This window comes from Rhamphochromis sp. 'chilingali', assembly GCF_963969265.1.
Source record: "Rhamphochromis sp. 'chilingali' genome assembly, chromosome: 16".
Classification (NCBI taxonomy): Eukaryota; Metazoa; Chordata; class Actinopteri; order Cichliformes; family Cichlidae; genus Rhamphochromis; species Rhamphochromis sp. 'chilingali'.
This window is the reverse complement of record NC_137943.1, coordinates 2,529,623-2,557,482: the sequence shown is the minus strand read 5'-3', so window position 1 is coordinate 2,557,482 and position 27,860 is coordinate 2,529,623. Positions and strand designations below refer to the sequence as shown.

Sequence of the window (27,860 nt, the reverse complement as noted above, 5' to 3'; positions counted from 1 at the left end):
CAACTTTGTCACTGTAAAACTCTGCATGTGTCTACCAGGTTGTGCTTTTCCACTGAGAGGAGCCTGAGAGTGTCCATGTGGACTGGAGAGACAAATATGTCTTAATGCAGGAGAAAACATTTAAAATTGCTGATACAAAATGGCCAGCAGAGACAGACTCAAATGGAAAAGCGTGATGAATCTGGTCTCACTCAGACTGTGGATGGTGGGCACCTACTGTGCATATTTTGTGGGTATTTGTTGCAGTGTGGAGCTTTAACGCCATCTGCAGAGCAGAAGGATCATCTCTACTGCGCTGTCTGTGTCCACACAGAAAGCCTTGAACTACAGCTTCAGGTCACCCATAGTTTGGCCTCAGAGTTCAACATACAGTCACAGTAAAATGCAAGAAAACAGAAATGTAAAAATACATGTCGGCTTGTGTTTTTAGGTATAGACGGTGAGTAAAACGGTTTCCCTGGGTTTTTTCCCATGTTGTAGTTGTGTGTCTTATTCTGAAAGAAATATTTACGCACTACCATAGCAACCAGAGAGCATTAATAGACCCCGTGCACGAGAAAATGCTAACTTCCTGTTTTAAGACCGGATGTAGGGTTGCACATTTCTGGTAGCTTTATTTTGCAGTCAATTGCTACTGCGAAGGTGGACTCAAAAATCATGTCCAAAATACGAAAACGGAAAGATTACGTTAAGTTAAAAAGAGCAGAGGGTGGAACACTCACCATTGCTGTCATAAAAAAAATCAAATGATATATTTTGATGTTTGAAGAGCGTAGAGCGATTGTTTGTTTACATCAGTGATGGTAAATTCGATTATTTTTACTGAATCGAGTTTGGATGAGTCACTCACCAAAGTGAATCGGGTTCTTGGAGTCATTTGAGTCACTGAGTCAGTTGACCAGAGAGTGACAAAAATTTACATTTTCACGCAAACTTAATTTGTTTCTCCTTTCATGTAAATCCTACTGCTAAGATGAGTGATTGAAACAGAAAAACAACTATTTTTATTTTTTGTACGGTGCGTACTAGGAAGTACGAGAAGTGCAGAAGTGAGAGGCTTTTAAATGGGACGGTCTAGCCTTCGTCGCGCTGCTCAGGTTGCCTAGCAACCATGGATCTAACCGCGAGAAACGTTTCATACAGCTTTGTGTGACAGAAATGGAGAAAAACATTTTTTTTTGTTCATTTTTTTATGACATCACTTTGATTAGTTGAGTATCTGAGGCTGAGACCACGGGACTGTAAACATGATTGTTGGGCTTCATGTCTGTGCTGAACAGTCATTTAAGATTAGTTAGTAAATAACAATTAGTTAATGTTGCTCATGAGACTAAAGTCATCTCACTTTGGAAATGTAAATATAATATGGCCAATATCGAAGTTATTATCATATTAATCATTATTAGTTATTACAGCAGTGAACTTGAACTCTGTCAAACTCTGAGCTTCAGTAAAGATTCAAGTTGCAGTTATTTATATTTGCTATCACCTTAAATCTTCACTCAAAGACACTCAAGTATCTTTGACAGTGTATATAGATGTATTATATATAATATTCTGCGTTTAATTTGTTGGCATTACTAAATTTGGCTCAATGCTTACATATATGTGTGAAATGAAAATGTACGAGCTGTGAAAACTGTTTCTAATAGAATGAAGAGTAGACTGATATATGAAATATTCCTTTATTGGGTGAGAAAATCAGACCATGTCATAACTGCTTTAAGTCACACAGAATAGATATCAGAGCCTTAAACAGGCTGACGTCTGCTAAATGGGTCAAACTGGGCAGGAAGTCTACAAACACATAACATCCTTATAGAATATGATGTAACACTATAGATCAACTTAGCTCAGAATATATAAAGCATATAAACAATTACAGCAATGTGATGCAACAAACACAGCAGCTACTGATCCAAAATACTCAAAGCTTCATAGAACTGAAACCAACATTTATTTTAGCTCCATTCTGCTGCTGATGCATACTTTAGGTTTCTGAACATTAAACTTGTTTCTGCCTTTCATAGTGTGTAACTTGAAGGCCCTGAGTACTTTCTCCCACACTGAAAACACTGGGATGATAAAATGATTTGAACATTACCTAATAAGACTGATTCAGCACAGACAGTTATGTTAAACTTTTCTAGCAGTCCTTCACAAACAGGGAACAGAAAGGGGTCGGCAACCTTTCTGGTGATGAGTGCATCTAAAATTTCCTCAGAGGTCAGTGTGCCATATGACTGCATTAGCAATAAATTTAATAATACTCTAAATTAACAGTTACACACTATATAGAAAAACTTTATAGAATTATATTTGTTCACAGATGTTGGCAGCTATCAGCGAATAGTTATCAGCTATTTTGAAACAAAAAAGACTTTTTATCCATAACAGCAAATGAACTGAACAACAGAAAATGCAAATGCTGTTTACGGTCTCCTCACAACAATGATATGAAAAATAAACTGGGCCAATATGGCATGTTTGTTAATACAGAGACACACATGTTAATGTGACCTCTGGTCTCCCACTCAGACACACAGGTCTCCGAGTGTCCAGCATTCAGAGGCTACCTGAGGACTCGTGTGAGAGAAAATCTGCTCACACAGACATGTAGAGCCAAACACTGTCAATAAGGCCTCTGCAATGTTCTGAAGACAGTAAACCTGTCAGGTAGTGACGTCCAGCAGGTGAACATGCAGCTCCATGAACACGCACAGCTGTGGATTCCAGCTGCGTCCGTAGTTCTACAAACTTTGACCCCACAGAGTCGAGCTTTTCAGTTCAATCAGCTGCATTTCGATGTCCTCTGTGTCCAACCAGTTAATGCGAGACAAATCCAGCTGCTCATTAAAGCTTTTTGATTTGATTAGAAAAGAAAACATTGGTCCAAACACCTGAAAGCCCCGAAAACCCATTGTGAATTCTGTCTCGAGTCTACGGATGTATCCGTGTATTTCTGCGGTGCTGATGCTGCGCTGAGCGGACAGCTCCTGAAGCATTTGAAGTGTCGGAATGAAGAAATTTCAACATTGCCTGAAAAAAAACTGCCAGCTAGCAACGTCCCTCTCACCGGTAGGCGAAGTGATTTTTAGCCAATTATAAGATGAATCTGGTAGTTGGGGTTGCTAAGATACCGTCATTAAGAAGCGGCACAACTAATGTGTCTATGCGAGCTGATTTGCGATGTGCACCGCTGGCCCGGCCATTAATTTTTTTAATGCATCTTCTCGGATTAACTCACTGCGTGTCGTGTCCAGGGCTGGACTGGGACAAAAAATCGGCCCGGGCATTTTGACGAGAGACCGGCCCCCCAGGTATTAAAGCCATAAAGCCTTTGAATGAAAACAAACGCTGTTGTGACAGTGATGTACAGTCTTGTTGGTTTCTATACATTTTACGTCAGATAAAAACTTTGGTTGTAAGCTTCAGATCATTAATTAATAAAAGCGAGACATTTTAAATGAGAATAAGAAAGTGTTTCTTTGTGCCCCCCTCTCCCTGTTAATGCCCTACCTGGCCCCCTGGCAACACTTTGCTAGACCCGCCCCTGCACAGTTACCAGCTGTCAGCTGCTTAGAAAAGGATCCTGGTGTTATTTGTCTCTCAGAAACAGTTCATAACTTCAACTCATTCATGTCACCTAAAAGGTAAACCTGTTTCTCCATCACAGCTCTGATGATTCAGTAAGGACATCTCCTGGTTTCATCTTCATGTTTCCCTCTCACCACATATCCAAACCAACATCATGACCAGCAGCTTTACAGCTGTGGCTCCAGCAAACATCAGCTGATACTAGAAATTAATATTAAATAAATTCTAACAACAGCTGATCAAGCTTAAACGTGCTGCTGTTGTTTAGCGCGACATCCACTGGTTTCCTGTTTCTGGCGCAAAGTGGACGATAAACAAAGAAGAGAGAAAAGCCGATCAGCTGATCATTGATCACTTTCATGATTGAAGTAGCAACAGGAGAGAGAGGGAGAGAATGAGAGAAGAAGAGGCAGCTGTGCAGCGTAAACACAGAGTAACTCCAGCTTTGTGTCTTTTTCATTGTAGCTGAAGTCCGGGACAAACTGTTCTTTTTCAGCTCAACATGAAACGCGTAATATTTTCTCTGAATACGAGACGATAACGTCTTTTTACAGAACATTTGGCAACTCTACTAACTAACCTTATGAATTAAATAAAGTTCACCATCAGTAACATCATAGCACCACCCAGCTGTATAGAAACTCCGTCATGCTAGCTAGCACGCAGCACGAGTTATTGTAACTGACTGTAAAAAGTCAGCACAACGAAAATAAACTCCACCTAAACTTGGTTTATATCTGACCCAGATAGACTGCAGGTCATAACTTCTTACCTGAAGTTCAGTTCACACTCGGACCGGTGGCCGCCTCGGGTCTCTCCTCCTCCTGCCTCCCCTTTCCCTCATCCACCTGCTGCTTCTGTGGAAGCTCCGCCATAGCCACCACCAAACAACTGAGTTATTTTTACACATCTGCCAGCATCTGGCCAATCCACCACCTTTCATTGTTTATACCGTTACAAAAAATCATTGGCCTATAAAAACCGTCAGCTCGTTCAAACACACTTTAAAGTCCGTTTGGCTCGACACCACCGAACAGAGGCAGCAATATAACATAGCTAACATTAACAGTGCAGTGGATCCTGCTTGTGCCGTGATATTCAGGACTGCAAACCAAGCAGCATCACTGACTTTCAGCTTGTTGTGTTTGTGGATATATGACTGACTTTAATTATCCACAAAATCATCACAATCTCTGTAAGATTAAGGTCGACTATTGAACGGGGTATATTTAAAAGTAAAGGCTTTAAAACCAAGTCAGTACTAACATCGCTAATGTCACATAACTTTGCCGACATGTGGCCAACAGTAATGCTTTAATGTTCTTCTTTATTAAACATTCGCACATAAATAAGTGACATAATATTCAGTACTTACTTTTTAAAGTTTACTCTTTGGCCGCCCCGTTTCCGCCGTTTTTTTTTTTTGGCAAAATTATCCACACCCACCGCTGCGCTATGCATTCTGGGATATGTTGGGCCACGAAGGATAGACCGACCCATCCTTAAAATTCAGGGAAATGAAGGACGCATTTGAGGCTGCATTTCGAGCAGCCTTTGAATTGGGACAGCCTTCGTCGCGTCGCTGTGACGTAATCGGCCTTAAAATGCGGCCTTTAAGGCTGCAGACCCTGAATTGGGATACAGCCATAGACTATAGGCAGAGAGGAGGATGTTACTCTCAGTGTTGTTGCCGCATTTCAGGAGTACGCTGCTAATAAAGTTACACAGTTGCACAGTGACTTCGCTTTAATTACTTCATTTACAAAATACCACAGTTTTTGTCTTGGTCGTATCATTTTACTTTGTTGTATTTATCTGCGACACCTTAAAGGCCGGTCCGTGAAAATATTGTCTGACATTAAACCGGTCCGTGGCCCAAAAAATGGTTAGGGACCGCTGAACTACAGTGTGTGAGAGCTGAGGAGAGAGGTTGATAGCAAATGTCTGAAATGTTTGAAGAAAGAAAACCACTTCAAAAGGGCCTTAAATTCTCATATTTCATCCTGATTAGAAGCAAAGATAAATAAGCTTTTGTTAATTTATTCAACTACTGAAAGTCATTCCAGCAGCACGCATTATGCGTACAGTTCAGTTATCATCACATCAATCAGCTGAAGCATCAGTAGCACTGAAAGGTCAAGGAGAAAAGGCCGTACCTGCATCTGGTTCAAATGGAGGCAGCTTGTTCTAGCTGTGGTGGTCAAACTCCTTTTAGATCACAGTTTTCTGTTTCTGGGACATTTGGCTGACCTGGCTGCGATGGATGGATGGATATGTGTAACATATCAGTAGTCCAAATCCTGGGACAAACAACAGGACTGGTTCCATTAAGCACTGGCCTCCCACTCTTACTGTCTGTTTTTATAATGTTTTATAATAATGACACCGCTATAATAGTAATAATAATAATAATAATACTAATGACTTTCTGTGATACTAACATGCATCAAGGAATCCTTTTCTCTGATATTTATCTCTCTGGATTGTTTTGCAACATGTGCTTAAATGGCTTCATTTCTAGATCTTGGAATATAGCGAGCTTCTCGATTTGCTTATATTGCTCGCTGCTTATGTTTGGAGTAAAAGCAGCACCAGTGATGTAAGATGCTCTATTTCGATGTCAGTAATGTCACTCATCATGATCAAATCTTTTATTTTCTAATGTGTTTTCTTTTCTTTAGGCACTGTGACACCGACTGATAATCTGGAGCAACTGGCAGAGAAGGAGGAGGAGTCCAGCTCTGACAGCCAATAGCGAAAGCTTAAAGCGTCCAGGGAGGCCGACTGCTCTAAACAAGTAAAAAAACTCAGTTTATGTAATGACATTTTTTTAAAGATATTATTAGTTTAAAAAAAAACCTGAGACATGCAGCTTGAAGATCCAACAGCTTACCAAAATTATTTTATGAATAAACAAAACCCAAGAGAGCAGAATTCCTGGTCTGTGTTGTATTAGTGTAGAAATTGTAATTCATTAAGTTGCAATATCATCATATCATATAAAATGCTATTTTGGAATTTGAATAGCAGCTCCCCAGGCTGTAGTATCACTGATGTTATAACCAAATGGCCGCGTGCAGATGAGGGTAAAATTATTTTCCCTCCTATAAAAATAAAATGAAAAGTGCATTTTTAAACATACTAGTTATTTTTTTCAGAAAGCACAAATTATCTTTATTTTATTGAGCCAAGGCACAAAGCTTGCAAAATCAAGTTCAAACTGAGGGTTAGCTCCAAATTTCTACAGAGTAACTGTAGAAAGACTCTAATGGATGAGTTTGTCAAGTCGGCCATCGTAGTCTCAAAGAAGGAAAGCACCAAAACCCTGGACAAGAATGGACTGCCTCCACTTTTGCAGAGACACAGTGCACACTGTGAGTGAAACATGGTGTTTGGAGTAATATGCTGCGGGGAAGCTTCAGTGAGTCTGGAACTGGGAATCTCATCTAGGTGGAAGTGATCATAAAGAAACAAGGATATGTACATATGCAAGAAACATCTCCTAGGATGCGCTGGTGTGCATCATCATTGATATTGTGTTGTTGTGTAAAGCACTTTGAGTGCTCAGAGTAGAGAGCACTATATAAGCACTAGTACATTTACCATTTATGAACAGTCCCGTTGCCTGGGGTCATGGGGCGTTTTGGGTCTTAGCTGACTCACCCAAGTGACCCAGTTGGGGTTGATCAGGCCTCGACTTATGTCCCAGGAGCAGTCCACTGATCAGCCCCCTTAATCTAAAGCCACCTTGTCTGTGTGGCTTGAATGGGCTTCTCCTTGGCGATTCCTTTAATGCCCAACCGTGTGTCTGCCTGCATTCAGTTTGGTAATCCTAAACTGGAGTGTACCCACCTTGACCATGCTCCTTGCTGCTCACTCTTTCACATCCATGTAGGCTCTTAGGTGGGGCTGCCATACTTGAGACTTGGACAGGGGTCTTCTGCCCACAACCTCAGCTGACGCAGCTATAGAGATGGTACAACCTGTTATTTTTCCTTCTCTAGGCAATGCCATTCTGATTTTTCTGACTCGCATCCTGAAATTGTTATAGTAATCCAGGATTAGGTCTTTAATCTTCTTGGGAACAGGGTTGTGGTGAAGTGCAAGTTCAATCAGTTTGTGCGGTATCGATCCGTAGGCATTAGCCAGATCCAACCACAGCACGACTAGATCACCTGTGTTCTCTGGGGTTCTCTGATCAGCTGTGTAACTACCTCAATGTGTTCCAAGCTGCCAGAGGTGCCTGATATTCCAAGTGTCACATGTCTAGCTGTTGAGTTTGAAGATGAGTTGAAGATTTTGGAGGCTGTCCTCCATTATTCAGTGTACTTTGTGTGATGTACCACTGTCAGCAAAACAGCCCCAGAGCATCATGCTGCCACCACCATGCTTGACATCTGGAACAGTGTTCTTAGGATTGAAGGCTTTTGGCTTGCTCATGTGGGCAGCTGAAAATGTCAGTCAAACTTGAAGGTGTCAATCTTAGAGCAGGGCCTTCTTTCTTGGTTGGTACCCTCTCAGTGTATAGTGTAGAGAGAGCGCAGAGGTTCAGAAACAATCATATAAAAAGAAAATGTTGCATCTGAATGTTGACGTGAGATAGCTGATGGGTGTCAGCTTGCTTTATTCCTCACTACCTGTCTGTTGGTAAAAATACAGCTTGGAGGTCATGTAAATCAATATTTCTGCTCATCCAGGTTATTGTGAACCAAAAGCTAATTTCTGAAAGAGACGCTGAAGTATGATGAATACTGGTGGGAATGTGGAGTGTACTGCCTCTGCTCACCATGCTGCTAACTCAGGAAATAGAAAGAGCTAGAGGCTATGTGAGCATGTGTGTGTTTGCTTGTGTTCCTTGGCTCTATGCCTAGAAGTAACAGAGAGAGAGAGAAATGAGAAAAAAGAGAGGAGGTGGAGTTGAGTCATCACACACGGTTTCTTGATGCCGACTCAGTGAGAAGACCCTTCATTTCCCAACCTGCTGGTGTGAACCATGCTAACACTGAGATCCCAACATGGTCAAAGTGCTACAGGCGTCTGTTTTACTTTTGCCTAAATGTAGGAGACAAGAACAAATAAATAAAGAAGACCCAGGCTGTGCCCATACAGTTTTAGATTACTAAAAAGCCAATAAATCTTCCAAAGTGAATTCCAGTTGACTTCCTGATTGAGTGGCTGTAGCTCAAGAGGTAGAGCAGCTCATGTACTAATCAGAAGGCTGTTTTTTCAGTCTGGCTGCTCCAGTTTGCATGCCCAAATATATTTTTGCAAAATACTATCCCCAAGTTCTGATGCATCCATCATCATGAGGCATGTTGTATAAAACTTGTGAGTGCTCAGGAAGAGTAGAAAAGCACTATATAAGAACCAGTTCATTTCCATTTACCATCAGTCCTGTCCCCCTGTAAACTCCCCATCGGGCTCTAAAACAACAAAATAACCAACACATTTTTATCTGTTATATGACTGGTTCTCTGAGAAATGTTTAAAGCGGGGACTGTTATCATTTTAGCACAGCTTTAGTATTTGACCATGTTGTTATGTTTTTGTTGCAGAGGGTTTTTTTTTTTATTTTTATTTCACCTTTATTTATACAGATTGTAGAGGCTAAGCCTACGCTTGAAGCCACTGAGGTGGTCGTTAACGGGGGTGACGCGATGTCACTGGTATGCATGAATTAAGTTCACAGTCCAATAAATCCAGCAGTATGTATCTTGTCCTTTTTGGTCTTTATTCTGTATCGACTTAGCATAACAGCGCAACGGTCACAAACTGTTTGCCTTCTTAATGACACACCTGACGCCGATTACGTGCGTCTACCTTAAATACCTTTACATTACATAATCAAAACAGAAAAAGGTGACCTCTAGTGACCACATAAGGTATTAACCCAAGAATGGCTCCTACACCCCGGCCCCTAATTGATATGGCTATCAGACATGGCAATTCTAATCACAAAGAAAATAAGGAGCCACTAATACAGTCTACTTTAGACCTATACATTCACATAAATAAACATAAGTAACACACTTTTAGATTACAGTCTCATGTAACAAGCAAAGTTTAGTTACAGGTCTTTCCAGAATATTAGTCTTTGTTTTTAAACGTGCAGATCGCACAAGTCCTTTTTGTCACGAATGGCTTCCAGAACTCTTCCAAGTGGCCAGGAACCACGTGGTGCAGAAGAATCCATTATAATGACTATATCTCCAGGTTTTAGATTCTTCTTCTTTTGGTTCCATTTTTGTCTCTCCTGTAACAAAGGCAGGTATTTGCGTATCCATCGTTTCCAAAAAAGATCTGAGATGTACTGAGCCTGTTTCCATCTTCTCTTCAGATACATATCCTGAGGGTCAAATAGTCCGGGTGGTAAAGATGGTTTTCCTTTCATCAGGAGGATGTGATTTGGTGTAAGTGGCTCTAGGTCTTTTGGATCATCAGAAAGCTTTGTGATGGGTCTGTCATTTAAAATTGCTTCAATTTCACATTGAACCGTATTTAATCCATCGTCGTCCAACTGTTGTTGCTGAAGAACGGATCTCAGAATCTTTCTGATCATACGAATTATCCGTTCCCAAATTCCACCATGATGTGATGCTCCAGGCAGATTAAAACTCCATCTTATTCCAATGTGTCGCAAAGCATCCGCTATTTGGGTATGTTTCAGCAATTCAAGAGCCTCCCTTAACTCTCTGTCTGCTCCGACAAAGTTGGTTCCATTGTCCGATTGGATGTGAGCAACTTGACCTCTTCGACTCACAAAACGGCGCAAAGCATTAATGCAGGCATCTGTGCTTAGAGAGCTAGCCACTTCCAAGTGCACTGCTCGGCTGGCTAAACAGGTGAAAATGACTCCATAGCGTTTAGCTGTACCTCGTCCTCTTTTCACTTCAATAGGTCCGAAGTAATCAACTCCGACGTTGGTGAATGGTGGGTTATCTGGCAAAATTCTTTCCTTGGGTAAATCTGCCATCTTTTGCTCCAAGGCTTTTCCATGATATTTTCTGCAAAAATTACATTCTGCGATAACCTTCCTTACAGCTGAGTTGGCCTTTGTGATCCAGTATTTTCTCCTTAGTGTGGATAAGGTGTGGTTACGACCGCTATGACCAAGCTGTTGATGAATGTGCTTTAGGATGAGACTTGCTACATGTTGATCCTTTGCAAGAACAAAGGGATGCTTTATTTCTTCTGATAAGGAGCCCTTTGTCAGTCGTCCCCCAACTCTTAAGAGGCCTTCATCGTCAAGATAAGGATCTAATCTATAAATTGAGCTGTGTCTGCTCACAGAACCTTTCCCACTTGACAACGTAGCAATCTCCTCTCCAAATCTTTGTTGCTGGCAAAATCTAATAATGGCAAGCTCAGCTTGTCACTAAGACACGTGACCTGTTTTAAATATCCGTACAACGCTACAATATAACCAAATAACTGGGAAAATAATGAAAAATAAAATAAAAAACAGTAGCAATAACACTTTTTTTTTTTTTAATTATGAATTTATTTTATTTTCAGTTGCTACAAACGGGACAGACATGACTGGGGGATAGGACAGGGAGAAAGAATGAAAGAAAGAGAGGGAGAGAAAGAAAACCAGAGGGGAGAAGAGACGGTGAGAAGGGGGAGAAGAAAGAAAAAAAAGAAAAACAAACAAAACACCTGGGTCACCTGTATGGAGAAAAAAAACAGAAGAGAAAGCAAACAACAAAGAGCAACATAATAAAAAAAAACAGCACCATCACAATAAACTAGCTGGCAGTAGATATCAGTAGATATTAAATAATAAACGATATTGTGCAGCACACAAGATTGACAGCGCACAATGTGCTTTGAGGCAGCAGCCAAGAAAGCTGTAGTCCGCGTCTGTGAATACCCGTGCGTACACCTGTGTGCACACCTGTGTGGATCAGCATGCTTGAATTCCAAAGGTTTCTCCATGTAACGATCTGCTAGGGTGTGGGGGGGCCACAGCCCCGTCCTCCAGGGCATGAAGCAGGTATGGAGGAGATCCAGGCCCCAGATATCCAGAGGCCCCAGAGTACAAGGACCCGAGGAGGACCACCAAAGGGGGGGGGGCGTGCCACGATCCTGGGAAGAGCTGAGTAGAGCCCCAAACGAGAGGTCACCCCGCAGCTACGGAGCAGAGGCCAGAGGGGGTTGCAGTGGCGTGCCCGCGGGCTCTGCCGGCAGCCAGCTGTGCCAGAGAGGACCGGGCTATAACACATTAAGAGCAGGAACAGCCATCCAATGATGTTTTCTCCATTGCCCTTAGAATTTAAAACCTTCAGTTCAATATGCTGCACCGTTTCAAATCCTGTTGTAATTTTACTGTTCAATCGAATTAGTTTGAACTTTTTTGAACTTAAAAAATCTGCAAACTCGTTGCCTTAAAAAGAATTTTTTACATTTATTTGATGGACAATTTAAACCTTACAATGAAAGAAAGATTTAATTATTCTGAAATTAGTCTGAAGGTTAGACTTTCCATAACTTTGTATTGGAAGGTACATTACTGATATAATCAATATAAAATGTATTTATTGTTCAGTCACAAGTGCAGTCTCTAGGTCAAACAACACATTTGTTTTGCATTCAGTCACAGAAGCTGGTATGTTGTAATATTTTAGAGATGTTTGTTTCCAGTCCAGGCATGACTGCCTGAACGACTGTCATGGATTTGGGTGATCCAAATGTATGTGCAGAAGAACTTCCCTTAGGTACAGTGGCAGTGGATGTGGGTTGGAGATGCAATGACCTTGAACCTGCAGGTGACCATCCTCACTGACCACACCATCTGTGACGGAGGACTCGTCTCTCCTGGTGTTCTGCAAGCAAACGATCATATTCTTTTGAACACCAACTTATTTGCTTTCTTAAAACATGTTTTTCTGCATTTGCTATTGTACAGACCCCAATTTAGACAATCTCAGGCTCCCTCCCCACCAGAGAGGTGGAATTCAATGTCCCACTTGTCAGTCTGGATAGCCCTGACCACCACCTGACGCACATTCATGTCACAAAAGCATAATTTTAAAAAGGACAATGCAAACGTGTCGACTAACTTTTCATTGTGATGATCTCCAGAATCATTTGGGAACAAAACAAATTTTACTGTTACTTTACTGTAATTTTATACAGTTAATTAATAATTAATAATTTGGACAAAGAGACATTTGTTTCCAAATGGAGGACTTTGAAAAAGAAAAGGACATAGAATCCCTCTCCTCATAGATAAGGTCATTAATAACCGGGCCCATCTAATCTTAAAGACTTCATAGTACCGTGTCACCCTTATAGAGCACTTCTATAAGGGTCAGGGTTAGGGGGGGTCTGACCAAAGTTGAGATTATAGAAGGCTATTTGGAATAGCATGGAGAGCAGCTCTGCTGCTTACCTTTCAAATATAGAACACATTTAATATTGATCTAATCTGGTTTGATAGCATTGCTTAAATGATACTGTGCACAATATGTATTCATACTGATCACTGTTAGAACTACATGACTACATTTGGGGCTACATCCTCACAATAAAGGGCTATGACTACGGAGGTGAGCAAAGGTGCCAGGGCCTGCTGATTGGTGCTTGCAGCTTAATTCAAATTGAAAGAAAAAAAGAAAGAAAATCAGGGTTTGTTTGTTTTGTTTTTTTACTTCAGTTTTAAATAAGAGAACCACATTAACTACAATAATTACTTCCTCCAAACCATCAACGTGTCTTTTAGACCCCATTCCTACAAAACTGCTCAAAGAAGTCCTGCCATTAAGTAATGCTTCGATCTTAAATATGATCAACCTATCTCTAATAATCAGTTATGTACCACAGGCCTTCAAGCTGGCTGTAGTTAAACCTTTACTCAAAAAGCATCTCTAGACCCAGCAGTCTTAGCTAATTATAGGCCAATCTCCAACCTTCCTTTCATATCAAACATCCTTGAAAGAGTAGTTGTCAAACAGCTAACAGATCATCTGCAGAGGTTTATTTGAAGAGTTTCAGTCAGGTTTCAGAGCTCAGCACAGCACAGAAACAGCTTTAGTGAAGGTTACAAATGATCTTCTTATGGCCTCTGACAGTGGACTCATCTCTGTGCTTCCCTTAGGCAGCATCATCAGAAGACATAGCATACATTTACACTGCTATGCAGATGACACCCAGCTCTATCTGTCCATGAAGCCAGATAACACACACCAATGAGTTAAACTGCAGGAATGTCTTAAAGACATAAAGACCTGGATGGCCGCTAACTTTCTGCTTCTTAATTCAGATAAAACTGAGGTTATTGTACTCGGCCCTGAAAAGCTTAGAAATATGGTATCTAAGCAGATTCTTACTCTGGATGGCATTACCTTGGCCTCCAGTAACGCTGTGAGGAACCTTGGAGTCATTTTTGACCAGGACATGTCCTTCAATGCACATATTAAACAAATATGTAAGACTGCGTTCTTCCATTTGTGCAACATCTCTAAAGTTAGAAATATCCTGTCTCAGAGTGACGCTGAAAAACTAGTTCATGCATTTATTACTTCCAGGCTGGACGACTGTAATTCATTATTATCAGGATGTCCTAAAAACTCCCTGAAAAGCCTTCAGCTAATCCAAAATGCTGCAGCAAGAGTCCTGACAGGGACTAGAAAGAGAGAGCAGATTTCTCCTGTTTTGGCTTCCCTTCATTGGCTTCCTGTTAAATCCAGGATTGAATTCAAAATCCTGCTCCTCACATACAAAGTCTTAAATAATCAGGCCCCATCTTATCTTAATGACCTTGTAGTACCATATCACCCCATTAGAGCACTTCGCTCTCGCTCTGCAGGCCTACTTGTTGTTCCTAGAGTATTTAAAAGTACCAATTGTTAAGTTTAGAAACTGCTGTAGATGGCACCTGTTTGATAGGATTCCACATCGTCTTCATCAGCATACTACAGTTAACTGGTAGCTGTGGTTTCACCTGAGTGTCATAGGGCGTGTCCAAATTCATGGGCTGCATCCTCCTGAGGCATTTGTAGGCCGATTACATCACAGCGATGCGACGGAAAGCTGTCCAAATTCGTAGACTCCTCTGAACACAGCCGACAAATGTGTCCTCCTTTTCTCCGAATTTGAAGGATGGGTCGGGTGTGTCCTTCGTGGCCCACCTTATCCTAGAATTCATAGCACAGCTCAGCCAATTCCAGTTTTCAACAATGGCGGACGCTACTAAGTTTTTAATATTACTCTTATTACTCTTTCTGGGTCACAAAATAAACTTTTATAAATAAACATTTTCAGGCGAGAATGTAGCTGTTGGTTGTCAGTTTATCAAGATATCACATATTTTCAAAAGTGCTCCGACGTTTTCGGAGACGTCTGCTACCCACCAGCTCGATAGATAGCTGGAAGCTCGAGGGTCACTGGAGCCGCCGAGAACAGCAAACTCCCGGCACATCATTTTCAGATCACCGCGGTCTTTCGCTACTCAGGTTAAACGTAATATATAATTCACTTAGATAATCTAAAAATGTTAATGTTTGGCTTTTTTCAGTGTTTTGTTTGTTCGTGAGTAAATCGGTTTGGCTGAGATTAAAGTTATTAGATTCGATTAGATAAAATAAAACTTTATTAATCCCCCGGGTGGTTTTTACACAGCTGAATAAACATCAAACAGAAAACTGATTAAACAGAAGTGTGAGATGGTCGAGAATTTACACCAGTGTCCTGTTATATTTTAGATATCAAGGAGCAGACGCTGAGACAGCGGTGACGCTAATCAGAAGGCTAGACCGTCCAATTTCACAGCCGTTTACTTCCGGCCAACCCGACCTTCTGAGGACCCGGCCCACGTAGACCGCGAAGGCCGGGTCCTCAGGAGGATGCAGCCCATGAATTTGGACACGACTATAGAAGTGTCTGCAGATTCTGGAACAAGTCTTTATTCTCTATTTTAAATTATTTGTTTCTTTTACTTTTTCCAATAACTTAAAGGTATTTCCATCAGCCATGCTGCCTGTTGCTGTTATGCCTCTGTCGGTCCACTTGTAAAAGTCTGGTCAGTCTCTCCTGGTGTGTGAAGGCCACAGCAGCAGATGGCACTCTCCCTCCAGTTCATATCTCTTTACTATCTCTGTCCATACTGCCAGTGTTTCTGTTACAAGTATGTTATCCTCTTCCTGGGGTCTGATATATTTCTCTCATATTCTGGCCTGAGGTGGAACTCTGGAAGTGGAAGTCTGAAGAGCATCAACACACTATTTATCTCATTTGGGTGGACTACAAACTGTCATGCGCCGTGGTGCGCGGGCACGAAAGGATCCAGGCGCAGACTCCGAGCTAACAAAAAGACACTTTAATAAAACAACGAAAGGCGACCCGGGGAAAGTAGAGAGCAAAACAGAAACTAAAAATCCGGGGAAACAATGACACGAGGAAGCCGGGATCGGGACGGCGGGGGGCTGCAATAGAAAGGGGAGATGATTACTAGGGAGCCAGGAAGCGGGGAGAACATATCAGGACTGAGTTAGAGTAGGGGCTTACGATAGAACGGAACCGTGGGAGCTCGGGAGGGAAGTGTGGCAGTCCGTGGGGGCAGGAAGTCCGTGGAATGGCGAGTGGGCCAGGTGAGCACCGCGAGATCCAGTTGAGCCGGAGGACAGGCAGGTAGCAGACGCCGAGTAGAAACCTGGACAGAAGTAGGCAGGTTAAACAAAGTTCCAAGCAGAAGAGAATGCACACTTTTCGTGGAAGTCTGGTTACCACTGTGGGGATGACTACGAACTGGCGTGGAGCATCCGTCAGCGCCGGATTAAGTGGATCTCCGTGTAACCACCGGGATGGAGAGCAGGTGTGCTGGTGATGGCCCAGCACACCTGCTGTGGCTACCCGAGCATCACGCATTCCACAGACACAGGACCACGGACCATGACACAAACGTTATCTTAAATTCGGTAAAGAGAGTCCTCCGTGCTCCTTCTCTAACTGCAAAGTTTTGAATTAAACCCTTGGCCTCCTGCCTGCCTGATATTTATATAATATATAATATGCGCAGCCGCTGCAGCCGCGTGTGTAAGTTGAAAGTGCGAACATGTGGCTGGGTGTCTCGTGCCCCAATCCTGGGTTTCGGCATCACTGTAAACGATGTATGACAGACCCGACCACATGTTCACACTTTTCAGTACACTTCTTATTGCGGCTGTCGACACACACATGGCTGCAGCTTTTCAGCAGCTGCAGCTTTTCAGCGGCTGCAGCGGATGCACATATTATTAAATAGCAGAGGTGTGGACTCGAGTCACATGACTTGGACTCGAGTCAGACTCGAGTCATTAATTTTATGACTTTAGACTTGACTTGAAAAAATGTTCTAAGACTTGTGACTTGACTTGGACTTTTACACCAATGACTTGGGACTTGAATTGGACTTGAACCGGTTTACTTGAAAAGACTTGATATTTTACCCCAAATATAAAATTTAACATGCATATTATATAGAGATTGAAAATGTGACGTCATTCACGGGTAGAACCGCAAAGGATTCTGGGAACTCGTGGCAAGCGGTACTAGCGCACGCAGGCTTTCAATTAAAATCAGTTATACAGCGATAAAAAGAAACACAAAAATGGCAAGAAGCCGTTGTATCATTAACTGCAATAGCCGGTCGCATGACAGCCACGGGAAGCCGACGGGTAAAGAGATCGGTTGTTATCGGATTACGTCGTTGAAGAGAAATTGTTCAGCCATGTTTCCGAAGTAACAAAGAGGCGACTGGATTGCAGCCATTCAAAGACCAAATATAACGTCCCAGAACACTCCAGCTCACAGGTTAGTCTGCTCCAAGCATTTACACGAAGGTCAGTGTTTTTTAGTAGTTAATACGTCATTTTCATAACATAATTGGTGATATAGGTTACAAGCAAGTCTGGCGCTGAACAGAAATTGTCGCGCTATGCTCCTTTATTTATTGTGCATAAATAGTGAATTGTCCTGACACAATATTGCGTTTCGCTTCTGTTATTATGGTACATTGACAAAAACATATACTTTTATTCACAGGATAAAACAGGTTTTTTGTATCACTAATTGCCCAGTACGATTACAGCATACAATATTATTGTCACTGCTACATTTCTGTGATGGGTACCAGAAATTATTTCCACTGCTAATTAATTACCGTTGAGCTCAAAGGTCCTATTAATAAACGGTTAATGAATGTGTATTTATGACGACAATTTGTGAGACTGGTAAACTTATGATACGTACGATGGTCTTTCGTTCTACACGGTGCATTTCAAGGTCCTGTACCCATCCGTCGGTAAACTGTACCTGGGCTTGTTGCAGTGACCTGAAGTTACTAAACTTCATGAGTGTATGCACTCACTCCAAGAACCGTATGATTATAAATATGCATATAAATATGCTACGATGAGATAGCTGACTTCATCTAACTAGCAAATGTTTTCCAGGCTACGTTGGTGATACAGTTTTTTTTAATATGTATGATATTTTTGTCATGCGATTTTAAAGCTGGTCCTACAACCGCATCCAAGAATAACATGCAGCTTATCTCAGAACTGTCGGTGAAAATTATTCTTGGAGCTAAGTTTAATTGAGCTGCATTTTAAAGAGGTGCAATTTCACAATTTGTGTATATTTTCTACGTTCACTTTTGTCATGTGTTGAGAAAAACACAGATTTAAAATTACATGGTCTAATATTTACATTTAGCATAACTGCAACATTATTTTTTCGTTGTTTTTTTTTTTTAAAGACTCGAAAGGACTTGAAATTCAAAGTTTCAGACTTGTGACTTGACTCGGACTTTTACACCAGTGACTTGAGACTCGACTCTGACTTGCCTGACATTACTTGAGACTTGACTTGAGACTTGAGGATAAAGACTTGAGACTTACTTGAGACTTGCAAAACAATGACTTGGTCCCACCTCTGTTAAATAGTATATTAAATTTCTTTGTTGCGCCATAAAAGTGATTCTGATGTTCAACATTAGTTCTGCATGACTTTTCTGCGAGGTTCACAAGTGTGTGGTGGGGTGCGCCACACACTTGTGAACCACTGCTCTAATGTCACTGTTTTGCCTGATTTCTTGGGCCAAGGGTTCAGTGAACAAGACAAACAACGAGGGGCTTAAACAGCAAGTGTAGCGGCTCTATAGAGTGTCAATCTGTCTGGAAGGGTGCCATTGGTTCAATGTAAAGGGCTTGTATATTCCTACTAAAACCCATCCTCTCTATAACAGAGAACAGTAGTCTCACAGTAGTCTTTGTTTCTGCCTTCTTTTGGGATTACTGGGATGACAGCGTCCCTGAGGGCTGGATAGTAGCCTTAAGTGTCCAGTTAAAGGAAAAGCTCCGTCACTCCCGGGGCTTTTGTTTGCCTTCAGTTTGCTAACATTGTCTAATTCCTTCATAGATGTTAATGCTTCGCTCAGGTTTGTGTCTGTTGTTGGAAGGTCCAATTTGAACAAGTAGTTTTGGATTTCAGTCACATTTGAATCAGTAGGTGTGGAGCACAGCATCTCATAGGCACTTTTAAAGATTGTTTGAATCATCTCTGGGTCGAATGTAAATTCATTAGTAGATAGGTCTCTAATTTTAGGTATTGAGTGTTTAGTTCTTTGTGTTCTAAGGCGCCTCGCTAGAATTTGTGTTGCTTTTGATCCCAATTCATAAAATGTTTGTTTAGCATTTTCTTTCCCCGTTCTTCACATGTGTTTTTTGTCCAGGGTGTGTTTTATTATTCTTATTTCTTTTGATAATTCCTCACTCCGGTCAGTTTGGTGTTGCCTAGTTCCTAGTTCCCTTTTTTTAAATTGTCATATTCAACTCAAGAAATCAGTTTACCTCTTGTAATGGAAATTCCTTTATTTAATGTATTGATCACTTTGGTAATAGTAATATCACTTTCTCACTTACAGTGGCTTGCAAAAGTATTGGGCCCCCTTGAACTTTCCCACATTTTGTCACATTACAGCCACAAACATGAATCAATGTTATTGGAATTCCACGTGAAAGACCAACACAAAGTGGTGCACACGTGAGAAGTGGAACGAAAATCATACATGATTCCACAATTTGTTGCAAATAAATAACTGCAAAGTGGGGTGTGCGTAATTATTCAGCCCCCTTTGGTCTGAGTGCAGTCAGTTGTCCATAGACGTTGCCTGATGAGTGCTAATGACTAAACAGAGTGCACCTGTGTGTAATCTAATGTCAGTACAAATACAGCTGCTCTGTGACGGCCTCAGAGGTCGTCTGAGAGAATATTGGGAGCAACAACACCATGAAGTCCAAAGAACACACCAGACAGGTCAGGGATAAAGTTACTGAGAAATTTAAAGCAGGCTTAGGCTACAAAAAGATTTCCCAAGCCTTGAACATCCCTCGGAGCACTGTTCAAGCCATCATTCAGAAAGGGAAGGAGTATGGCACAACTGTAAACCTACCAAGACAAGGCCGTCCACCTAAACTCACAGGCCGAACAAGGAGAGCACTGATCAGAAATGCAGCCAAGAGGCCCATGGTGACTCTGGACGAGCTGCAGAGATCTACAGCTCAGGTGGGGGAATCTGTCCACAGGACAACTATTAGTCGTGCACTGCACAAAGTTGGCCTTTATGGAAGAGTGGCAAGAAGAAAGCCATTGTTAACAGAAAACCATAAGAAGTCCCGTTTGCAGTTTGCCACAAGCCATGTGGGGGACACAGCAAACATGTGGAAGAAGCTGCTCTGGTCAGATGAGACCAACATGCAAAACGCTGTGTGTGAAAACTAACACTGCACATCACTCTGAACACACCATCCCCACTGTCAGATATGGTGGTGGCAGCATCATGCTCTGGGGGGGCTTCTCTTCAGCAGGGACAGGGAAGCTGGTCAGAGTTGATGGGAAGATGGATGGAGCCAAATACAGGGCAACCTTGGAAGAAAACCTCTTGGAGTCTGCAAAAGACTTGAGACTGGGGCGGAGCTTCACCTTCCAGCAGGACAACGACCCTAAACACAAAGCCAGGGCAACAATGGGATGGTTTAAAACAAAACATATCCATGTGTTAGAACGGCCCAGTCAAAGTCCAGATCTAAATCCAATCCAGAATCTGTGGCAAGATCTGAAAACTGCTGTTGACAAACGCTGTCCATCTAATCTGTTTTGCAAAGAAGAATGGGCAAGGATTTCAGTCTCTAGATGTGCAAAGCTGGTAGAGACAGACCCTAAAAGACTGGCAGCAAAAGGTGGTTCTACAAAGTATTGACTCAGGGGGCTGAATAATTACACACACCCCACTTTGCAGTTATTTATTTGTAAAAAATGTTTGGAATCATGTATGATTTTTGTTCCACTTCTCATGTGTACACCACTTTGTATTCAAAGGAGCTTGCGAAGCTTCTTCAGTTCAGAACTGAAGAAGCTTCTTGGATGAGAGGTGAAACGTCTTCAGGCAACTTAAAGAAGTCCAGACGCTTTTCTTTGCAAGCTCCTTTGGCTATGATGACCTGGATGACTGAGAACCTTCACAGACACCACTTTGTGTTGGTCTTTCACCTGGAATTCCAATAAAATTGATTCATGTTTGTGGCTGTAATGAGACAAAATGTGGAAAAGTTCAAGGGGGCCGAATACTTTTGCAAGCCACTGTAGTTATATACATGTAGGATAGCATCGCATGTGTTCTACACACACACAGTGGGGCATTGTGAGTTCATGGGAGACATTAAACAGATGGTGAGGCTCCTTCCCTTATCAGGGAGGATTCGAGAGGTAAATCTCTGGGTGACAGCTAAGTGAAAAACAAGGGTGCATCTCTCTGTTTAAAGGAAAGGTTTGAAGGAGGGAGCTGAGGGTATAGGCTCATGCGATGGGACAATATGTAAGAGGTGTGTTTTTGTTCACCCCTGTATTTAAAGAAACGCTTTGTTTTTCATTGTTAGAGACCACTTTGGTGTTTGACAATGTGATTAAACCAGATGCTCATCAGTGTTTGCAGTTTATGTTAAAACTTCCACAGCACTCTCATTACACCCTTAACCGTATCCCAGACTGTTGTGGGTTCCACTTCATTATCTTTGTTTAAATTATTACAATCTCGAGTTTCTTTCTTTATTTCCTGCACTATTGTTTTTTTGTTCAAAATTCCAATGTTTAGTCTCTGTTGGGTCCTTCGTTTTAAGTCTTCCAGGTTAACTGTCAGGTGAATGGTGTTATGATCTGATGTGTCAGCTGTCCCAATTGTACAATCTGAGACCCTCTGTCTCTCTGTAGTGTTCATCAGGAAAAAGTTCTGGAATAGACCTTGTGAGTTGCAGAGTAATGTGTAATGTCTTTTTCTTCTGGATGGAAATCCCTCAGCACCTCAAATAGTTCACTTTCCTTAATTTTTTAAAACATTTCCACATTTTTAGACACAGTATGTTGTGTGAATGCTGTCCAGTGCTCGTTGTAGTTTGATATAATATTCCTTCTTCTTATAAATACCTTCACTCAGGGAGACTACTTGATCAAAAACAAGCCTGAGACATGTCAGGTCACTCTCTGGAGGTGCGTCTATATTGACACAGTGCTGTTGATTCTGCCTTTAACAATGACATCTCTACCATCTTTATTGGCTTCCACTTTCATCACTTCAAAATTGACGCGGTTAGATATTAGTGTAATAACCCCCCTCCTGCTGTTCTTACATGAACTGCAGAAAGAGTTTATATAGCCTAGCTTTTCATCTTCTCATGTTCGTTTTCATGTGTGTTTCTGGGAGAAGCTGCTCTTGCCTTTTTCATTTTTGCAGTGACTTTACTCCTTTTTATAGGATTGCCAAGACCATTAACATTCCAACAGTCAGCCCTATAAACAAAAATGATACTCTATAAGAGTCCAGAACTGTAATGGAACATCTAACATGGAAGAAGACCAAATAATACTGTGAACTCCAATGGTGGGGCAGATAACTGTCCTGCTCCATAACCCTGCTGGTGGGTCATGGGAAAGGCCTGTCGTAAAGACAAGGCCCTACGCTGGGGGCTAGTGATGAAACAAGCACCATCCTATTTGTCCAGCGCTCTTAATTTCGAAAGCTGCTCCCAGCTATAAGCATCTGAAGCAAATTTACATCTGACCCGTTGTTGTTCCCACACCACACCATCGTAGTCATTCCGGGGTGCTCCTTTTGAATATCCAGAGTTTTTCTTTGGCTCTCCCTGCAGCTGTAGATCAGCCTTCCTTCTGGCTCTTTTCCAGGCGTTGCCATTTTAGTTGCTCCTTCCGTCTGGTTGCAGCTGAGGCATCCTCCTCTCTCAGAGCGGATACCACTACGCTGAAGCTGCGTCTCTTTAGTTCCAGCGCTGCTTCGTGTGCGTTGCTGTAGGTTCGGATTCCGTTGTCACAGTCGATTCTCTTATTAGTGTCTGTAAACGAGTGCCTTTCTCCTTTAGTGCCTTCTTTATCCCGTTGCAGTCTCTACGTTTTGAATAATCTCTGCTGCATAATCATGGTCGAAGAACAGCGTTTGGTTTCAGGATATTAGCTAAACAGAAAGGCACAACTAGCAATTCAATGAAAATAAAAAGAGAAGAAATTCTGAAAACAGAAAGCTCTTTGGAAGGCAAAGGTTTTCCCATCGGTGCTTGATAGAGGATTTCAGCTGCTCAGTCATCCAGGACTGTTGTTGTGTTACAGTGGTCCCAGTGTTTTCAGTGGGTGACAGGTAAACCAGCAGTCTGTGATATGGAGCCATGCTGCTGTACATCAGGAGTGTGGTCTGATACTGAATTTCTGAAGTAATCAAGACTTTTCCAGAAGAAGACATCTGGGTACCAACATGTGTTGCTTTAACACCCCCAAAGATCTTCTAAGCTACTCGTGCTGTGCAAAATGCTAGCTTTGAACTGTGCGTGGACAGTGGGCCCACTGTGGCTCACAGCATGACAAGGTGTCCTTGACCAAGATATTGAATCCTAAACTGTCCCTGGTGCAGCCATCAGTTTGTGTGACTGATGAAATGCCCAAAATAAGCGCCTTGTGTTTGAACAAATGTATTTTCCAGATTGGATGAAGGCAACAACGTTTTAAGATGTTTATATAACTGTTGTCACTTTTTAATGTTGTGTAGCTTGTTGTTGGTGTGATGACAAACCGTTCATGACACCTTGCAGGGACTTCCTCTGTGGTCCTGGCTATTCCTGCTATTGTTGCTAGGTGCATGTCAGTGTGTTACCCTAATCTGATTGGCTTTTGTCTTTCTTTCTGTTTTTTTAACCTCTTTCAGATCGTGTGGTGAACTGAAAAGAACGCTGAAGCAAAGGTGGAGAGCAGCAGGACTTTGGTCTCCTGCTGTCCCGTGTTTTTGCTGGAAACTCCACTTCTCTCACTGCCCAGTACACTCCTACTGTTCTTCCTGTTCGTTCACTCTCCTATCATCTATCTGCCCATCTTGCTCGACAAATAGGTCAACAGAATCCAAGCGCCAAAGACTAGGAGACCATCTCAGCTGTTTCTGTAGAAGCACTGCTAATAGAAAGAACACAAGTGGATGTAACTGCCCCCACCCACAGAGTTCGGTTCAGTCCCACGGGCGATGAGACGAGCCAGGAGCTTCATCTTTCTCTAGACACTTTCTTCTACACCTTCTGTCTTCATGCTTTGGGGGTCCTCAGGTGCCCCCACCCCGTGTCGACCCCCCCACACCCGTTGCCACCACGGCAGACCACCCCAATCGCCTTGTTGCCATGCCGACAGAGACACTGACTCCAGCCCTGCCAGATAGCAAGGCTGCTGGCCCTGCAACGCCCTTCAGTTCCACTGTACCCCTCCGCATCCTCAACAAGGGCCCCGAGTACTTCAGGAGACAGGTACTGTGTGTGTTAGGATGTACAGAGATCTGTTCAGGTAAATGTGGGATTGAACTGAAGCATCAGAGGTCATAACTTTAAGTGTTTTGGCCACAAAATTCCAGGGTCGAGCTCATTTGTATAACCAATATAATTCCATAATAATTGGTCATTTGTGAGTCGTATAATACCATGTTTTAATAAGCGCTGATCAAAATGCCTGCACCATTTGTGACTGTATTGTACAGTGAAACTTGTCTTAAAAAGAACTAGTTAGCGCTTTACAATGCAATTAATATCCTGTTGTAGTAACACCCACTGTACCACTGTCAGAAAAAGGTGTCCATCCATTTGGAACTAACACTGGTCTTAATCTGTCTGTGAAGGTTCTCAGTCATCCAGGTCATTGTAGTCAAAGGAGCTTGCAGAGAAAAGCGTCTGGACTTCTTTAAGTTGCTTGAAGACGTTTCACCTCTCATCCGAGAAGCTTCTTCAGTTCTAAGGTCAAGACTCAGCTGTCCATCTGCATCTAAAGGTCAAAGGTCACTCTTTCGGGGATGCCAATGTTCACATTTTGGACAGAGAGGACAGATGGTTTGAAAGAGGAGTGAAAGAAGCATCTATGTCCACTGTGAGCGACCATCTTTGAACAGAGGCGGGGTTTACGACACCAACTCTCTGCCATCTATAATCCAGTTTTGAGATCCTTCCCAGACGCCTTAACGGCCACTCACATCCTGGGCCATCTGACCTCAGGAATTCGCATGATAAGGTGGGGCCAGGTTTCACAATGAACTCACCCGAAACTCTGGCTGATTGGGACCCACGCCCAGTTTCCCACCTTGACTCAGGCGATTAGAGGATCATCAGGGGGTCCTTTTGTCCCTCTGTGGGGGGAAACTCCCACTAGGTTTATATCTGGGACTCTCCACCATTTGATCTTAGAACTGAAGAAGCTTCTCGGATGAGAGGTGAAACGTCTTCAAGCAACTTAAAGAAGTCCAGACGCTTTTCTTTGCAAGCTCCTTTGACTGGTCTTAATCCACGTCACAGTTAGAGTTGTATGAAGTATTGCTGTGCTCTGCTGACGGGGCTCCATCGTCTGTTGCTGATCATGTAGGCTGTCACTGTTGCCGTCAAGTTGCTCGTAGACACAATTGCAACAACTTTTACATGACCTTGTAGATATGCACTTAGCTGTAAATGTTTAAAGTGTGGAAGCTTGTTGCAAATTTAGGGCTGTGAGAAACTCAGAAAGTCCTAAATATAAATAAGCATAGAATAGAATTGTGTAATGGCAAAGATGGCAGTTAACCTGCCCCGATCACCACAGAGCCATTATCTTGTTTCAGTTCCAAATGCACATCAGAGGTGGAGCTGCGTGCTGTCGTTTTTCTTGTTCCTGTAATGCTCATCACCTCTGCACTCTTCCTTTAAAACGCTGAGGCGAGCCAGAGAATTCGTACAGATGCGAAGCTGTGCCTGTATAGTACAAATATAACGTGCTGGGGAAAAAGCGTTTTAAAGCTTTTTCTAAGGCAAAGCTGCCAAATTTTAAAGCATTTTTAATAACATTTGCTGATTCTGTACATCAGTGCTGCATAGGTGAGACGTGCTTGTAGAAAGACTTTGGTAAAAATCAGGATGTATCAGTGTCTGTTTCTATAGTGTCCAAACGTTATGTGATGCAAAAGGGAAAAAAGATGAGTGGATAAATTTCCAATGCTCACTCGTTGTATCCCAACATTAGGCAGTGTAACACTTCCTGACTTTATGAACTCGTGAATCTCTTCCGAGATGATCTGCAGCTGCATCACCAAATGAACGGGGTTGTATCATGTTTGTCTCCTATCGCTTGTTTCAGACAAGGAGTGAGAAGAACACAATAACAGATTTTTAAAAAACACACAGAAATAACCCAAAACAACTCGATTCCTACCCCTGCTGCACGCATATAGAATAAGGTAAGGGACTGATTCAATGCCATCTCTCTTTTTTAACCTGTGTCTCAGGTGGAACCAAACCCTAAGCGCCTCAGTGCTGTTGAAAGACTAGAAGCTGATAAGGCCAAGTATGTCAAGAGCCAGGAAGTCATCAATGCCAAGCAGGAGCCAATCAAACCACCTGTGCTCGTTAAACCACCTGCTGGCCATCCCCTGCTATCCAAGAGAGGTCCTGGCATCGGTGGAGGAGGCAGTGGAGGCGGGTTACCTTTCAAAGCATCCAATAACAATGCCAAGTCAGACACGTGCGCAACAAGCTGTGGCAGCATCAAACGGGAGAATTTAAACCTAGAGATCCTAAAAAATCTGCTAAACTCATCGTCTTCTTCAGCAGCAGGATCTGGAGGTGGAGCTAAGAGTGCTGTGCATATGAGGTCAACAGGTGGAATGCCCAGGAGTTGGACACCATCGGGGTAAAATAATATACTTTTATCTTGTGTACATATGTAATCAATAATTATGTGGCGCTCAAATATCTCCATTCAGAAAGTTTCTCTAAACGTGTTACTTTGAGTGTAACTTGGTAATGTATGTTATATTTGGTACAGTCCTGTGAAAAGCTATATACAACCTCACTGCTGTCCAGTTAATCAAAAGCATTTGATTAACTGATCATCAAGTGTGACCGCAGCTGTAAAATCAGAGGTTTTGGCAGTTTGCTAGTCTGCAGCAGTCAGGTGTGTTAACACAATGCCACAGTCTTCCCAGGAGTGCACGTTCCAGCAAATTCCCCCCAGCTCAGACCATGCAGCCTTCAGAGAAACTGCAAAAAGCCCACGAGCTACACGCCAGACTCTGCAGGCCTCAGTTAGCAGGCCTGCAGAGTCTGAAGGGGGGTCTAGCCTAGGGACCCTTACTGGATACAGATGCCCTGGTCAGGAATCAAACCCCTGACATGAAGTTCCAAAGACGTGTAGTGTTTACCTCCAGGTGAAGCAGAGAAAGTGCTGATAGGGACAGATCTACCATCTTTCTGATTGGTAGATGGCGTGCTCTACCACCTGAGACACGACCGCCTCCAGCAAAACTGGAGAAGCTCTGACTGAAAGAAGTAAAAGTTGTGTCCAAAGAGGAAGCCTGAAAAGGCACAGCTTCCCAAAATGTTTCCACTGTTGTGAGGACAGTTTTAAAAAATATTAATAATGAAAAATCAAAGCTCCAGCTCGGAAAAGCTTCTGAAAATAGTTTCTGCTAAGATGCTCACTGTGACTAAGTTAAACAAAAAGTCTGGAGGTCAATGTTGATATGCAAAAGACAAAAATATGACAAGCAAAATAAGAAAGCAGGAAGTGAAGTGTCAGCCTGAGATGAGCTGCAGTGAAGACAAATGTGGCTTCTGGTGTATTCGAAACCTATAGATAATGACCAAAAGACAGCCGGGCCGTCATAACTTGTTTGTTTGCACTTTAAATATGTGTTCATGAAGCGCAAACAAAGTCAGCTAGATGATAAATAA

At 42.3% G+C, this 27,860-nt stretch overlaps 1 protein-coding gene across 1 annotated transcript in view; it reads left to right on the top strand.

Moving 5' to 3' along the window:
- fam110b (family with sequence similarity 110 member B) overlaps window positions 1-27,860 on the top strand; it is a 57,116-nt gene that overhangs the window by 21,365 nt on the left and 7,891 nt on the right. Inside the window, exons 2-4 of the mRNA XM_080861167.1 lie at window positions 6,279-6,394; window positions 23,840-24,422; window positions 26,414-26,817. Of these exons, the coding sequence (XP_080717293.1) occupies window positions 24,300-24,422; window positions 26,414-26,817 (527 nt within the window). The 5' untranslated portion in view covers window positions 6,279-6,394; window positions 23,840-24,299. The remainder of the gene's footprint in view (window positions 1-6,278; window positions 6,395-23,839; window positions 24,423-26,413; window positions 26,818-27,860) is intronic.